At 48.1% G+C, this 13,936-nt stretch overlaps 6 protein-coding genes across 6 annotated transcripts; 2 read left to right on the forward strand and 4 right to left on the reverse strand.

Moving 5' to 3' along the window:
- Positions 1-30: 30 nt before the first annotated feature.
- Positions 31-442, reverse strand: LOC134601365 (histone H2B-like). Its single transcript, XM_063445839.1, has one exon. The coding sequence runs from the start codon at positions 433-435 to the stop codon at positions 55-57; it is 381 nt and encodes a 126-aa protein (XP_063301909.1). The 5' UTR covers positions 436-442; the 3' UTR covers positions 31-54.
- Positions 443-714: 272 nt separating this feature from the next.
- LOC134601366 (histone H2A type 2-C) lies at positions 715-1,125 on the forward strand. Its single transcript, XM_063445840.1, has one exon. The coding sequence runs from the start codon at positions 721-723 to the stop codon at positions 1,108-1,110; it is 390 nt and encodes a 129-aa protein (XP_063301910.1). The 5' UTR covers positions 715-720; the 3' UTR covers positions 1,111-1,125.
- A 961-nt stretch (positions 1,126-2,086) lies between these two features.
- LOC134601367 (histone H3) lies at positions 2,087-2,530 on the forward strand. The gene has a single exon (XM_063445842.1). It carries the CDS (start codon positions 2,097-2,099, stop codon positions 2,505-2,507), a length of 411 nt encoding a protein of 136 aa, XP_063301912.1. The 5' UTR covers positions 2,087-2,096; the 3' UTR covers positions 2,508-2,530.
- A 719-nt stretch (positions 2,531-3,249) lies between these two features.
- Positions 3,250-3,634, reverse strand: LOC134601368 (histone H4). The gene has a single exon (XM_063445843.1). The coding sequence runs from the start codon at positions 3,620-3,622 to the stop codon at positions 3,311-3,313; it is 312 nt and encodes a 103-aa protein (XP_063301913.1). The 5' UTR covers positions 3,623-3,634; the 3' UTR covers positions 3,250-3,310.
- A 3,040-nt stretch (positions 3,635-6,674) lies between these two features.
- Positions 6,675-7,058, reverse strand: LOC134601834 (histone H2B 1.1-like). The gene has a single exon (XM_063446336.1). It carries the CDS (start codon positions 7,041-7,043, stop codon positions 6,675-6,677), a length of 369 nt encoding a protein of 122 aa, XP_063302406.1. The 5' UTR covers positions 7,044-7,058.
- Positions 7,059-7,862: 804 nt separating this feature from the next.
- On the reverse strand, positions 7,863-8,560 carry LOC134601369 (histone H1B-like). Its single transcript, XM_063445844.1, has one exon. It carries the CDS (start codon positions 8,543-8,545, stop codon positions 7,904-7,906), a length of 642 nt encoding a protein of 213 aa, XP_063301914.1. The 5' UTR covers positions 8,546-8,560; the 3' UTR covers positions 7,863-7,903.
- Positions 8,561-13,936: the final 5,376 nt, after the last annotated feature.

Consider the following 13,936-nt stretch of genomic DNA (forward strand, 5'->3'; position numbering starts at 1 on the left):
ACAGTGTGGCTCTTATAAGAGCCTTTGGGTTTATAGTAAAGTAGAAGAATGCCATTACTTGGCGCTGGTGTACTTGGTGACAGCCTTGGTGCCCTCGGACACGGCGTGCTTTGCCAGCTCTCCGGGTAGCAGCAGGCGCACGGCGGTCTGGATCTCCCGGGAAGTGATGGTGGAGCGCTTGTTGTAGTGAGCCAGGCGAGAGGCTTCTCCTGCGATGCGCTCAAAGATATCATTGACAAAGGAGTTCATGATCCCCATGGCCTTGGAGGAGATACCGGTGTCGGGGTGGACCTGTTTCAGCACCTTGTACACGTAGATGGCATAGCTCTCCTTCCTGGTCTTTCTACGCTTCTTGCCATCTTTCTTCTGAGTCTTGGTCACGGCTTTCTTAGAGCCTTTCTTGGCGGCTGGTGCGGACTTGGCTGGATCAGGCATGATCTACGCTGTTTGTTGGAAATACAATGACGGTCTGCGCGCTCCGGCGGCTCTATTTATAGGCAGGCCATGCAAATTAAGCCCTTCCACTTTCTGTGATGGGATTGGTCAACACAGACAGGTGACGAAACGATGTCATAGTTTCAGCAATTGATTGGTATCCTGTACAGCGCGTGTCTAATTGGCTGCTTGCAAAGCCATCCAATCACAGAGCAGAGTGTTTCTATAAATAGCCCGTGTAAAGGGGGGGTGAGGTTTTATTATCAGCGAAATTCTAGAACCAACATGTCAGGCCGTGGAAAGCAAGGAGGAAAGACCCGTGCAAAGGCGAAGACTCGCTCATCCCGCGCTGGTCTTCAGTTCCCAGTCGGCAGAGTCCACCGTCTGCTGAGGAAGGGGAATTATGCAGAGCGTGTTGGAGCCGGTGCCCCCGTTTATCTGGCTGCAGTGCTGGAGTACCTGACTGCTGAGATCCTGGAGCTGGCAGGGAATGCCGCCAGAGATAACAAGAAAACCCGCATCATTCCCCGCCATCTCCAGCTCGCTGTCCGTAACGACGAAGAGCTCAACAAACTGCTGGGAGGAGTGACTATCGCCCAGGGAGGTGTCTTGCCCAACATCCAGGCTGTGCTGCTGCCCAAGAAAACCGAAAGTCATAAATCAAAGAGCAAGTAAAGCGGACAGCTGCTCCACCGGTCTAGACTAAAAACACAAAGGCTCTTCTAAGAGCCGCCCACAGTCTCCACAAAGAGCGCAACCATCTTCCTGTATCTACTCTCTCTCACACACACACACACACACACACACCCCATGAACGTGTAACAAGTCAAATAGGAAGCGTTCTCGTCCTGCACTCAGTCCCATTCTGTATACAACATTCCAACTCTAGAACGCGAGCTAGAATCAATGTATACCCATGATACGTGCAGCAGCATCGAGTTAAACATTGGGTCAAGTGTATATAGTTTGCATGAGCCTCTATTGCTAAGGGGGGGGGGATCTCGCTTACTTAGGGTCGTCCCCCTCCCTGTCTGAACATGCTGCGTGAAACTTAGGATAAGATTCAGCTCTACAGATCCGATCTCTGGCTGCTGGATGCGTTAGCTCTGCCTCAACAGCATGGACTCACGGCCGCACAAGGGGATTATTGTTTCAATGAGTGGCTGCCTGGTAACATTCCCTGCTCTGTCTCATGTAGCTCGGTTATAAGGCGGCTGGGCGTACTGTGAGTCCTTTATCAGACGTGATCACACTAAGAATCCCATGTAAAGAAGCGGGCTCTCTGCATGTGTTAGAGGTGTATGTCCCATCTCCCCTTGGTAAAGCCTACACACTAGTTAATAATTCTATTGGGAGTAATACGGCCATTACTGCCCACTGCCAATCCTATCAACTAGTAGCGTCTATAATAAATGCTGTCAGGACAGGAGGACTCACTGAAGGACTAGATCCCTTCTTTGAAGCAGATGATTTGAGCGGGTATTTTGAATGAGGGGGAGGGGATAAGCAGTTGATTTGAGCGGGTATTTTAAAATGAGTAACTATTTGTGTTCAGCCAATCAGAATACTCCACCCACCTGATGAACCAATGGAAACGCCGTGCCTGGCTATAAAAGCTCGGTCTTGTAAGCGCAGACTTCATTCGCGCTCGTTTTGTTACGATGGCCAGAACTAAGCAGACCGCCCGTAAATCCACCGGAGGCAAGGCTCCTCGCAAGCAGCTAGCCACCAAAGCTGCCAGGAAGAGCGCTCCAGCTACCGGCGGAGTGAAGAAGCCTCACCGTTACCGGCCGGGAACTGTGGCTCTCCGGGAGATCCGACGTTATCAGAAGTCCACCGAGCTGCTCATCCGCAAGCTGCCTTTCCAGCGCCTTGTCCGTGAGATCGCTCAGGATTTCAAGACTGATCTGCGCTTCCAGAGCTCTGCCGTCATGGCTCTGCAAGAGGCTAGCGAGGCTTACCTGGTGGGTCTCTTTGAGGATACAAACTTGTGTGCCATCCACGCCAAGAGGGTCACCATCATGCCCAAAGACATCCAGCTGGCCCGTAGGATCCGAGGAGAGAGAGCTTAAACTCTTAACGTGCTCACACAAACACCACAAAGGCTCTTTTAAGAGCCCCCAAATCTGCACTGGAATGAGTTTAAACACTTTTATATGCACGGTCTTTGTATCCTCTGCACATCACTAAATATCTAGACGTATTCAGTTTCTTTCTTTTATAAATCAACAAACAATGCCCCCCGGGTAGATATAGTAGCTGCTTGGCTATTTTACTCGGAATTTTACCTTCACAGATTTTCAGTGAATAAACTCATCTAGTAGACAGTAGAAGCGAATTACTCTATTTACAAGCGATCATGTGAATTGGCAGCAGGTAAAGGAGTACTTTATATTTGCTACGGCTTGCTTAGAGGAAAAGAATACATGTGTATTTATATACAGCTGGTCATAATGTTTCTAATGAAATGGCTTTAAACTGCAAGCATGTTATAAAATGTAAGCAACAGTAACTATATTCAATACTTCTAAAATCTTGGCAGTCTGTCTAATCTAAATGCACTGCACTAGATCGCAATGTTGAGTGATATAGCGCTACAATTACTAGAAATCGAGTGCTAACTGCAGACAAATCGATGTGTAACTAGATAATGACACGATCTCAATAACCATTGACTCTACATAGGAGAATGTTATAAACTCAGATCTCGCTCTACCAATACCATGTTTGTACTTTCCGATGTGTTTGAGCAGTAGAAGGCAGTTTGTCAGATATAGGGTTGAAATGATTAGATTTACTCTTTCAGTGAAAAGGTGGGTGGCCCTAAAAAGGGCCTTTGGGTTAGTGGGGTATGCGGTAAGGCCGAGTCAGGGTTTTAACCTCCGAAGCCATAGAGAGTGCGGCCCTGGCGTTTAAGGGCATAGACTACGTCCATGGCGGTCACAGTCTTCCTCTTGGCATGCTCGGTGTAGGTGACGGCGTCCCGGATAACATTCTCCAGGAAGACCTTCAACACCCCGCGAGTCTCTTCGTAGATGAGGCCGGAGATACGTTTCACTCCTCCTCTGCGAGCCAGGCGGCGGATTGCAGGCTTGGTAATGCCCTGGATGTTGTCACGCAGGACCTTTCTGTGCCGCTTAGCGCCGCCTTTCCCGAGACCCTTTCCGCCTTTACCTCTGCCAGACATGGTTCTGTTTTTCTATCTGCCGGAAAAATACATCTATATAAGCCTGCTCATTCCACTTGACTTCTGCCGCCAGAGACCTGAACTCTAGTGCATAATCCACAAGTGTTCGGTTCTCCTGTCTCAGGCGCAACAGTAATCTGGCTGCATTAACCTTCCTACCAGGAGGGTCAAAAGTTCTTCTAAATGCAGCTACAAAGGCATTATAATTATATACCAATGGGTTATCATTCTCCCATAGTGGGTTGGCCCATCTCAGAGCTTTCTCAATGAGTAGGGTGATAATAAATCCAACTTTTGCCCTATCTGTGGGATAGGAGCGGGGTTGTAGTTCGAAGTGGATATTAATCTGGTTCAAAAAACCACAACACTTCTCCGGTGAACCACCATAACGTACAGGTGGGGTAATACGGGAAGAGGCACCTACAGTGGCTACCTCTAGACCAGAACTTACAGGAGAGATGGAAGTAGTACGGGTCTCCTCAGGTGGGTTATTGGCACGAGATAATAGCGCCTGTAGTGCTAGTGCCATCTGGTCCATTCTGTGTTCCATGGCGTCAAACCTGGAATCAGAGGGACCAACCTGACTGTTTGTACCTGCAGGATCCATTGGCCCTGTCGTAATGTCAGGATCGGGACAGGGATCCAACACGCAAAGTACAAACAGGACAGGGTACGTATACCGGACCTTAGAATGGCCGGACTAACGTACGGAGAGTAAAGAGAATGGTCAGAAACAAGCCGAGGTCGAGGGAACGAGAGGACAGGTGAGCGAGGAACAAGCCGGGTCAAGGATACCAGAGGGAAACAGAGTAAGTCAAACTAGCCGGGTCGGAACCAAAGGAATAACTGAAATCGCCAGAGCACTGTGTGACTAGACAGGCTAGAACCACGACAGGGCAATGAGTGAATGGGAGAAACAGGTTTAAATACCCTGGTTACAGTGAGTATACCCGCCTCCGACGAGTCCTGAGTGGCTTCCAGTCACTTGAGTGACAGATCGGTCCGGACTGACGTCATGACGTCGGGCAGCGTGCGTGACGTCATAAAATGAGACGGATCCCTCGCGGCCGGCGTGAGAGTGTCTAGGGGAGCCGCGAGGGATGGAGGAAGCTGACCTGCTGGAGGAGTAAACTACTAAGTCTCTACCTATTTCGGAGGTAGAGGCTTCAGGTACCTTGACACCTACCTGACGTGTGCATCTTGTTAAATCTTGGTAAATCATTTAAACTAAACGAGAACCTAAGCTGTCAAAATATTGATCTCATTAATCTAAAAATGTGCCTTGACAAACGAATGCCACGACTTGTACTGCAAATGTCTATCAATTTTTCTTGATGTCGCTGTTGTGGCGCACCAAGGCTTTTTGTTACTTTTGTGCACAACAAAAATAAAGAATTAAAAAAAAAAAAAAAATGTGTTAGTATGAGTGAGATGAGTGAGTGTGTGTCTGTCAGTGAGTGTGTATGTGTGTTTATGTCTGTTAGTGTGTGTGTGTGTGTGTGTTTGTATGTCTGTTAGTGTGTGTGTGTGTGTGTGTGTGTGTGTTAGCCTGTGAGTGTGTCTGTTAGTGTGTGTGTCTGACTGTGTGTGTGTCTGTTAGTGAGTGTGTGTGTGTGCTAGTTTGTGTCTGTTAGTGACTGTGTGTTTGTCTGTTTGTGAGTGTGTCTGTTAGTGTGTGTGTTTCTGTCAGTGAATGTGTGTGTGTATATTTAGAATGCGGGGCGGAGGGAAGGGTTGGGTGTGGGTGGCGGGGGGGAGGAGGGGGGCGCCTGAGTTTTGTCCTGCCTTGGGCAGCACAAAACCAGGATACACCACTGCCTGGGAGTGAGAGCACTCTGTTCAAAGTTTTATCGGATCACGGTGGTTGCCCGATCCGATTAGGAGTTGCAGACAAGTTTTGTTGTAGCTCCCTGTCAAGTCACACCTCCCTGCATGTGACTTGCACAGCCTTCCATAAACACTTCCTGTAAAGAGAGCCCTATTTAGGCTTTCTTTATTGCAAGTTCTGTTTAATTAAGATTTTCGTTTTTGTTCCTTTCATGCAGGCTCTGTCAATCATAGCCAGTGGAGGTATGGCTAGGGCTGCATAAACATAAACAAAGTGATTTAACTCCTAGATGACAGAGAATTGAGCAGTGAGACTGCAGGGGAATGATCTATACACTAAAACTGCTTTATTTAGCTAAAGTAATTTAGGCGACTATAGTGTTCCTTTAAGGGCTAATCGTAAAGCCAGAGCAATCTACATACAATCTATTTATCTGATATAGAATTGCCACACATAGAATCTCAACCCATAAAAATAAATAAAAAACAATATAGCAAGAAATGGATTGTCTTCTAAATATTGCTAGTAAATTAAAATTTCACTGGGTAATCACTATAAATGTATGTCACAAGACAGTGCTAGCTGGTAGGATAAAGTAATCCAAAATAGCTATCCAGAATGTATGAGCCCAAACTTAGATACTTTGTTATATTCATAAACAGAATTGAAGATTCATTCCAGATACGATCTGCTGTGTAACTCACTAGCCTGTTCAACAGTTAGTATTGTCATAGCGCTTAAGGTTTGATTGTTTTCAGGAGCAGTCCTTACATTTATCACTTATTTGGCACATAGTCTATGGAAAGCCAGTTTTAACTATTGTAGTGTATATATATATTTTATATTGCTACCCGACGATCTAGGAATATTAAGTAAGGGGTCTATTTGGGCAGGTTTCCATGAATGGAGCAGGTTTTCTAAAGACGGATTTCAGTTTACGATCCATCGAGCAGGGGAAGGCAATTCAGACCTAGTGGTACAAGACAATCTGAGCAATATGTGAGATTCACTAAACAGTGAGTACCGAGAGCAGCAGAGATGATACTAGTGGGTTTATCACGAGGATTAGAGCTCTGACAGACAGTGTGGGTGGCTCTTATAAGAGCCTTTGGGTTTATAGTAAAGTAGAAGAATGCCATTACTTGGCGCTGGTGTACTTGGTGACAGCCTTGGTGCCCTCCAAGGCTGTCACCAAGTACACCAGCGCCAAGTAATGGCATTCTTCTACTTTACTATAAACCCAAAGGCTCTTATAAGACACGCGTGCTTTGCCAGCTCTCCGGGTAGCAGCAGGCGCACGGCGGTCTGGATCTCCCGGGAAGTGATGGTGGAGCGCTTGTTGTAGTGAGCCAGGCGAGAGGCTTCTCCTGCGATGCGCTCAAAGATATCATTGACAAAGGAGTTCATGATCCCCATGGCCTTGGAGGAGATACCGGTGTCGGGGTGGACCTGCTTCAGCACCTTGTACACGTAGATGGCATAGCTCTCCTTCCTGGTCTTCCTACGCTTCTTGCCATCTTTCTTCTGAGTCTTGGTCACGGCTTTCTTAGAGCCTTTCTTGGCGGCTGGTGCGGACTTGGCTGGATCAGGCATGATCTACGCTGTTTGCTGGAAATACAATGACGGTCTGCGCGTCATTGGTTCTGTTTTTCTATCTGCCGGAATGATACGGGATACACTGCAACGCTCTCCTTATATACACCACAGGCGGACCGAATGGAGAACTGCAGCACATGGGGCGGAGTTAAGTCGCGCCCTCATTCACATTTTTTTTTTCCCCCCTCTTCCCTGAAATGGTTCTGTCTCTTGAACATAAAGTTGTGTAAACACGAAGGATGAAACAAGATCGTGACTTTTATTTTTATTTTTTTTAAATCATGTATTTAGTGTTGCTTTGAAAGTCGGCTTATTCACAGCACACGGTATCACTTATTTCCTACGGTTTGATCATCTAAATAAGCGCCCGGTTCCCAAGTGAGAGAGGGCGATGGCAGTCCCTTTATTATCACCATGTAAATATTCAGCTCGACAACAGCCTTAATTAGTCTCTGCTTTATCATCTTACTGAACAGGAAATAAAGCCAGTATGGCTACTTTGGATGGTGATATTCTATAGATTATATGCGTTTCTCCCTCAATTCTGACTAAAGTTGGCCTTTTGCAGTTTAATGAATCTCCCACAATATCTTAGCAAGGAGGGAATTTCAACTTCCCACAAAAAATAATAAAAACATTTTATAAAGAGTAGCACTGACAAGGTACTTTCTATTTACATCCCAACGAGGTATTTTCTAGCACTAGATCCTGCTTTACGAATGAGAAATGGTGTGTGTGACATTCTATAAAATAAACACGTGCCTATCACAAATATAGCTCTTAAAGGACAAGGTGGTGGCTCTTAGAAGAGCCGTTGGGGCTTTTAAATATAAATTAAAACAAGATACGAGCAGGGCTTATTTTTTCTTGGGAGCTGCCTTTTTAGCCTTTGCTGGACTCTTAGCGGCTTTGGGCTTGGCTGCCTTTTTAGCCGGGCTCTTTGTTGCTTTTTTAGCCGGACTCTTCACTGCCTTCTTGGGCTTGGCGGCTTTGACTTTCTTGGGGCTCTTGGTGACTTTTTTAGCGGAGGCTGCCGGCTTCTTGGCCTTCTTAGGGCTCTTCGCGGCTACCTTCTTCACTTTAGCTGGAGACTTGGAGGCTTTCTTTGGGGCGGGCTTCTTGACTTTAGCCGGTGCCTTCTTGGGCTTTGCAGCCTTGTCTTTGCTCTCCGCCTGCTTCTTGTTGAGCTTGAAGGAGCCGGAGGCTCCGCTACCTTTGACCTGGACGAGAGTCTCTTTAGTCACCAAGCCCTTGAGAGCCAGCTTGAGGCGGCTGTTATTCTTCTCCACATCGTAGCCAGCGGCGGTCAAAGCCTTCTTCAGGGCTGCCAGGGACACCCCGCTGCGCTCTTTAGAGGCGGACACAGCTTTAACAAGGAGTTCAGACACGCTGGGACCGGACGGCTTGGCGGCTTTCTTGGCGCTGGATGCCTTCTTGGGCTGCTTCTTCTTAGAATCGATTTCAACCGCAGGAGCGGCAGCAGGAGCAGTTTCAGCCATGATCACTATTCACTATACCGATCAGTCAATAATTCCATCCACTGCCGGCTCTCATTTATAGATCTCAAGCTGGCATCCTATAGGCTGATCTAAGCGCGCTCTGATTGGATACAGTCTTATGACACACCCTTCACTTTCCCTTCTCCTGCTTTTCACACACTGCTCTCACTCTGTGTTTCCGAGTGGATACAACTAATAGATTTTACTGAAATAAGAGAACGGATGTCGATGTCATCCATCGTGAAATGTACTAAACTATCTAATCTAGAATTTATTAGCAGTCTCATGGCTCCCGAGGGCTGTCACAATGTAGTAGAGCTGGGGAAAGCAGACACAACTCGTTTGTGATCAGCTTGATGTTTTCCAGAAACATTATTTCCAGAACTATTTAAATGATATATTTGAAGGCTTTCTTTCTCAATCTTATTCAGGGAAGGGAAGGGACCTGTGTTATCAAGGTGTGTTGTAGCTCATGTCATAAAGAAACAGAGAAGAGGGATGTTGCACCTCGTTTGTTCAGACAGTAAACTCAGGCAGTATGTAGTAAGATCATAGCATATAGTTGATATTTAATTTGCATAATCTTTATTCTATCTATTTATTCATTATCCTCTGAGTCTAACAGCAACTAAAACCAGTTCTATATGCTCTGGAAGGAAACTCTGCTCTGTGAATTTGCGTCCCTTGGTCATCTTGAGGTAGTGTGATGACCCCCTTGCCGACCTGCCAGTAGAGCGCTTTTTGGAGGGAAGGTTCAGACTTATTGGAGAAATTGCTTCCTGAGAGCCAGGGGGAGCTCCCTTCCATTTGACTGCAGGAACTCCCACTCTTTGATTGGCCCAAGACCAAGACACAATTATGCTGGAACTATTTTGGGCTTGGCCCTCGTGTGCGGCCAGTCAAAATGTAACCCGGTGGAGATTCAACATTTTTTCATGGATCCTGGCACTATTTTATCAATTCGGATGACAGCTATCCAGGGTTGTATGATATGTGGGGTGCCTGTGTGGTTTTATTGTATTATGGGGGTGTTTTTGTCTTAAGTACTTTGTATTCGGGAGATAATCAGTTTAGCGGTCAGGTGCTTGGATGGGCACTGTATGCACATGTGACGAAACCAATCTCGCCACATTGTATTGGAGGAGCCTGGTTGCCCGTGTTCTATCAAAAAACCCTACCCCGTGAAAATTCCCTACCCTCGTCACTTCCGGTGACGCAGCCGCACCGGAAGTGACCCTCATCCAATGGAGGAGGAGGGCGTGCGCCGCCGCGCAAGCGCACACAAACTAGGTAGGGATTTTTCACGGGGTAGGGGAAATGAATGCAACAGTGCGCACGCGCGGCAAAGTACTCCCGTCGGAGGTACAGCGCACGTGCGCACGAGTTGCAAGGGAGCACTTCACAAACCGCGCATGCGCAGTATAGTGGTAGGGAAATTTGATGGCTATTAGCCCTGTGAAATCTCCCTACCCCTATACTGCGCATGCGCGGACTCATCATCAGATTAAAGCCTCTCCCTGCTCCCAACACTCTCAGCCATCCAAGATTGAGGGTGAATTATGGTGGGACGGTGGGTGTTTATGTGCATTATATTGGGGGTCTGTGCAGACCCCCAATTCTGCACAGACCCCCCAATTCTGCTCAGAACCCCCCCAATATAATGCACATAAACACCCACCGTCCCACCATAATTCACCCTCAATCTTGGATGGCTGAGAGTGTTGGGAGCAGGGATAGGCTTTAATCCGACGATCAGAGTTCGCGCATGCGCAGTATAGGGGTAGGGAGATCTCACAGGGCTAATAGCCATCAAAATTCCCTACCCCTATACTGCGCACGCGCGAACTCTGATCGTCGGATTAAAGCCTCTCTCCCTTGCCACTAGTGCGCACGCGCGCTGTACCTCCGACGGGAGTACTTTGCCGCGCGTGCGCACGGTGGCGTTAATTTCCCCTACCCTGTGAAAAATCCCTGCCTAGCCTAGTTGTTGTGCGCCTGCGCGGCGGCGCACACCCTCCTCCTCCATTGGATGAGGGTCACTTCCGGTGCGGCCGCGTCACCGGAAGTGACGAGGGTAGGGAATTTTCACGGGGTAGGGTTTTTTGATAGAACACCCGCCTGCTGCCTTTGGATTATGGACCGGCAGCTAAAGGGTTAATTTTACTGTGCAGAAGGATTTATTTCTCCCTTTCTGCACAGCAGTTCGGTAGATTTCATATACCGATCAAACAGCCGTTCACCAACCTTCCCAGAGCCGTGGGAAGCCGGCCGGCGTTGTTAATTGGCCACCCAGGAGCTGGAGTGTGCCTCCTATTTACCTCCCTGAAGCTGCGGTTAACCGCAGCTTAATTGCTTGTTAACTTTGTGCCTGCCGTTACACTTTGCGGCCGCTAGGTGGCGGTGTTCTGGAGCTCCCCGGGCAGCCAGCGCTTTTCTGCCCGGCTTTCATGCACCAAAATCGGACACTTTTACGTGCAGGCACCGCTGAACCTCCAGCCCCTGGTTCTAATTCGTATGGATTTGGTGAATGCAGGGAAATTCGGTGTTTTATGTTTTATGTGAATCCTTTAACCCAGATAGCAATGCCATGGAGCCTGTTCGTATAATTAAAGACTTTAGCTCCATGGCACTTAAACTGTATTCGGGTGGTCTGGGTGCCATTCACCTAATAATGTGCACCCAGACCTGAGCTATCTGGGGATATGTTACATGTCTGTGTTTTGTGTATAAAATGTGTCTTTATGTATTTTAAAGTGATAGTCTGTTTCTGTGTCACCACGTGCATAATGGAGTCTTGCCTTTGTCCTGGGAGATAATTTAATTACTTCATTAATTATCTCCAGGACAGAGAGGAGGAAACCAGGATGCATTGTGGGAAAGTATTGTGGCTGAGTGTACGAAAATGATACATGTCTGTCTGCTGTTACAGTCTTCCATCTGGTCCCCTAGGGGAGTGTCCACCAGGTGGGAGACCTGCATAAATACAGGGGCAGGTAGCCCTGAATAAACAGACCACTGCTTGACCCTCAACACGGAGCCTTGTCTCGTTCTTGGGGGGGATTCACTGTATGCTGTTGGAGATTGATTGCTAGGAGTGTAAGCTGATATATGCTTTTCCTGTTCGTCTGCTAGCAGCTATTCGTGAGGTTCCAGTTTGGAGTGCTACCTTATTCCCTTGTATGTAGTTCGGGAGTTTGATGCATTTACCTATATCCAATTTGTGAGGTTTGGTGATTTTACAGTAGCTGTGCCTGTCTCTCAGAAAGGGGCATATCGCCTAAACAGATTTTAACCCCTTGTCTGCTGAAACGGTCCGTTACAATTGGTGGCAAGCGGCGGGATCGTTCCTACAGCCAGAAGGACAGCTACAGGAGACACCATTGCTCTGGATTTTACAATTTGAGGGCAACGCATGTCTCAGTACAGCGACCCTGACAGCACCAGCATGGAACCAGCAGTGGAGTTCGATGAGGCTGACATGGATGACCGAGATGCAGTACGCAAAGGCATCTGGTACCAGGCACTGGGTATTGTGGAATACCAGCAGGACGGGAGATTCCCCAAGGAAGAGCAGCGGTTGCAGAAGCGAGTAGCCCTGCGGATGCCCTTCCTGGGAGAGCAGCCCCTGGAGGAATGGGTGAGAGAATTGGAACACCTAGTATGGCAGGAGATGTGGCTGGAGGATGCCTACCAAGCGCTTTGGTGGTATGTTGCACAGTACCTGCCCTGGACAGCCGAGCATGACAAGCCAGAGGGAGAGGAGTTTGATGGTCCTGGCTTGTTATGGGAGACTTTTGCAGAGCCTGAGTTTGGGAGCGCTACACAAGCCCGGTTCCAGGATCTCTTTGAGTGGAGGGAGAGCAGGTATGACTGGGACGACACTCATAAGATTGAGCAAGACCTGGTCCACCTGGTGACCCGGGAGATGGAGCTGGAACAGGGCTACCAAAATCTGTTCCACTCCAGTGAGAAGGCTCAGCAGGGAAGCGCAGACCCAGATCCAGACCCCTTCAGCTGGGAAGATATTGTACAGTTTTACTGGGAAGAACCCCAGGTGGCCAGTGGAGATGGGAGCGAGGTCTCTCCACCGGTCCTGCAGGGAATTGGGAGCCCAGTCTCCATTCCCCAGCGGCAGTGTGAAGTGCAGGGAGAGGAGAGCAGCGTCCTCCCTCCTCAGCGGCAGGCTGAGTTACAGGGGCAGAGGTAGTTGTTCCTGCCCCCCAGCAGCAGAGTGATATGCCAGGAAGGCAGTGTGAAGTACAGGGAGAGGAGAGCAGTGTCCTCCCTCCCCAGCGGCAGGCTGAGTTACAGGGGGCAGAGGTAGTTGTTCCTGCCCCCCAGCAGCAGAGTGATATGCCAGGAGGGCAATGTGAAGTGCAGGGAGAGGAGAGCAGCGTCCTCCCTCCCCAGCGGCAGGCTGAGTTACAGGGGGCAGAGGTAGTTGTTCCTGCCCCCCAGCAGCAAGTGGTATGCCAGGAAGGCAATGGGAAATACAGGGAGAGGAGAGCAGTGTTAAAAATTTAATTTAATACCTAGTTGAGAACAAAAGGATCTCCAAAAACGGGAAACAAATTGGGACCCTCTGTCAGATACGATTTGGGAAGGTATCCCATGTAAGCGAAAAATCTCCCTCGCGAATATCTCTGCCAACTCTGGGGAGGATGGAAGCTTAGGCAAGGGAATGAAGTGGGCCATCTTGGTGAATCTGTCAACCACGGTGAGGATAACAGTCTGTTTTTTAGAGATAGGTAGATCGACAATAAAGTCCATGGCCAAACAAGACCATGGTTTCTCTGGTACCTCTAAGGGATGCAGGAATTCACTTGGGAGCGTATGAGGTTGTTTGGTCTTAGTACACACTTCACACGCAGCGATGAAATCTTTAGTATCCTTACGTAAAGCAGGCCACCAGAAGTCTTTAGAAATTAAAGCATACGTCTTGCGGATACCAGGATGTCCCGCCATCTTGCTGTTATGGAAACATTGCAACAGCTCCAGTTGAAGAGTAGGAGGAACGAAATGTCGACCCTCAGGAGTCTGTTTAGGTGCTAGATGTTGCAGCTTAATGATCTCGGCCAGTAACGGGGAATGAATCCTGAGATTCGTATTAGCAACAATCTTGCATTTAGGAACTATAGAAGAAAGAATCGGTTCAGATACAGTGAAAGGTTCATATTGTCGAGACAAAGCATCGGCCTTAGAGTTCTTAGAGCCAGGTCTGTAAGTAAGCACATAATTGAAATGAGTCAGGAATAAGGACCAACGAGCTTGCCTAGAGGACAAACGCTTGGCCTCCCCAATATAGGACAAGTTCTTGTGGTCCGTCAAAATAGTAACCGGATGTAAGGTGCCCTCCAATAGATGTCTCCACTCTTTCAAGGCTTTAATGAC

The sequence above is a fragment of the Pelobates fuscus genome, chromosome 3, assembly GCF_036172605.1.
Source record: "Pelobates fuscus isolate aPelFus1 chromosome 3, aPelFus1.pri, whole genome shotgun sequence".
NCBI classification, from domain to species: Eukaryota; Metazoa; Chordata; class Amphibia; order Anura; family Pelobatidae; genus Pelobates; species Pelobates fuscus.

Excerpts from the sequence above, each read along its gene's own strand:
- LOC134601365 (XM_063445839.1), bottom strand. The coding sequence starts at position 435 with ATGCCTGATCCAGCCAAGTCCGCACCAGCCGCCAAGAAAGGCTCTAAG.
- LOC134601366 (XM_063445840.1), top strand. The coding sequence starts at position 721 with ATGTCAGGCCGTGGAAAGCAAGGAGGAAAGACCCGTGCAAAGGCGAAG.
- LOC134601367 (XM_063445842.1), top strand. The coding sequence starts at position 2,097 with ATGGCCAGAACTAAGCAGACCGCCCGTAAATCCACCGGAGGCAAGGCT.
- LOC134601368 (XM_063445843.1), bottom strand. The coding sequence starts at position 3,622 with ATGTCTGGCAGAGGTAAAGGCGGAAAGGGTCTCGGGAAAGGCGGCGCT.
- LOC134601834 (XM_063446336.1), bottom strand. The coding sequence starts at position 7,043 with ATGCCTGATCCAGCCAAGTCCGCACCAGCCGCCAAGAAAGGCTCTAAG.
- LOC134601369 (XM_063445844.1), bottom strand. The coding sequence starts at position 8,545 with ATGGCTGAAACTGCTCCTGCTGCCGCTCCTGCGGTTGAAATCGATTCT.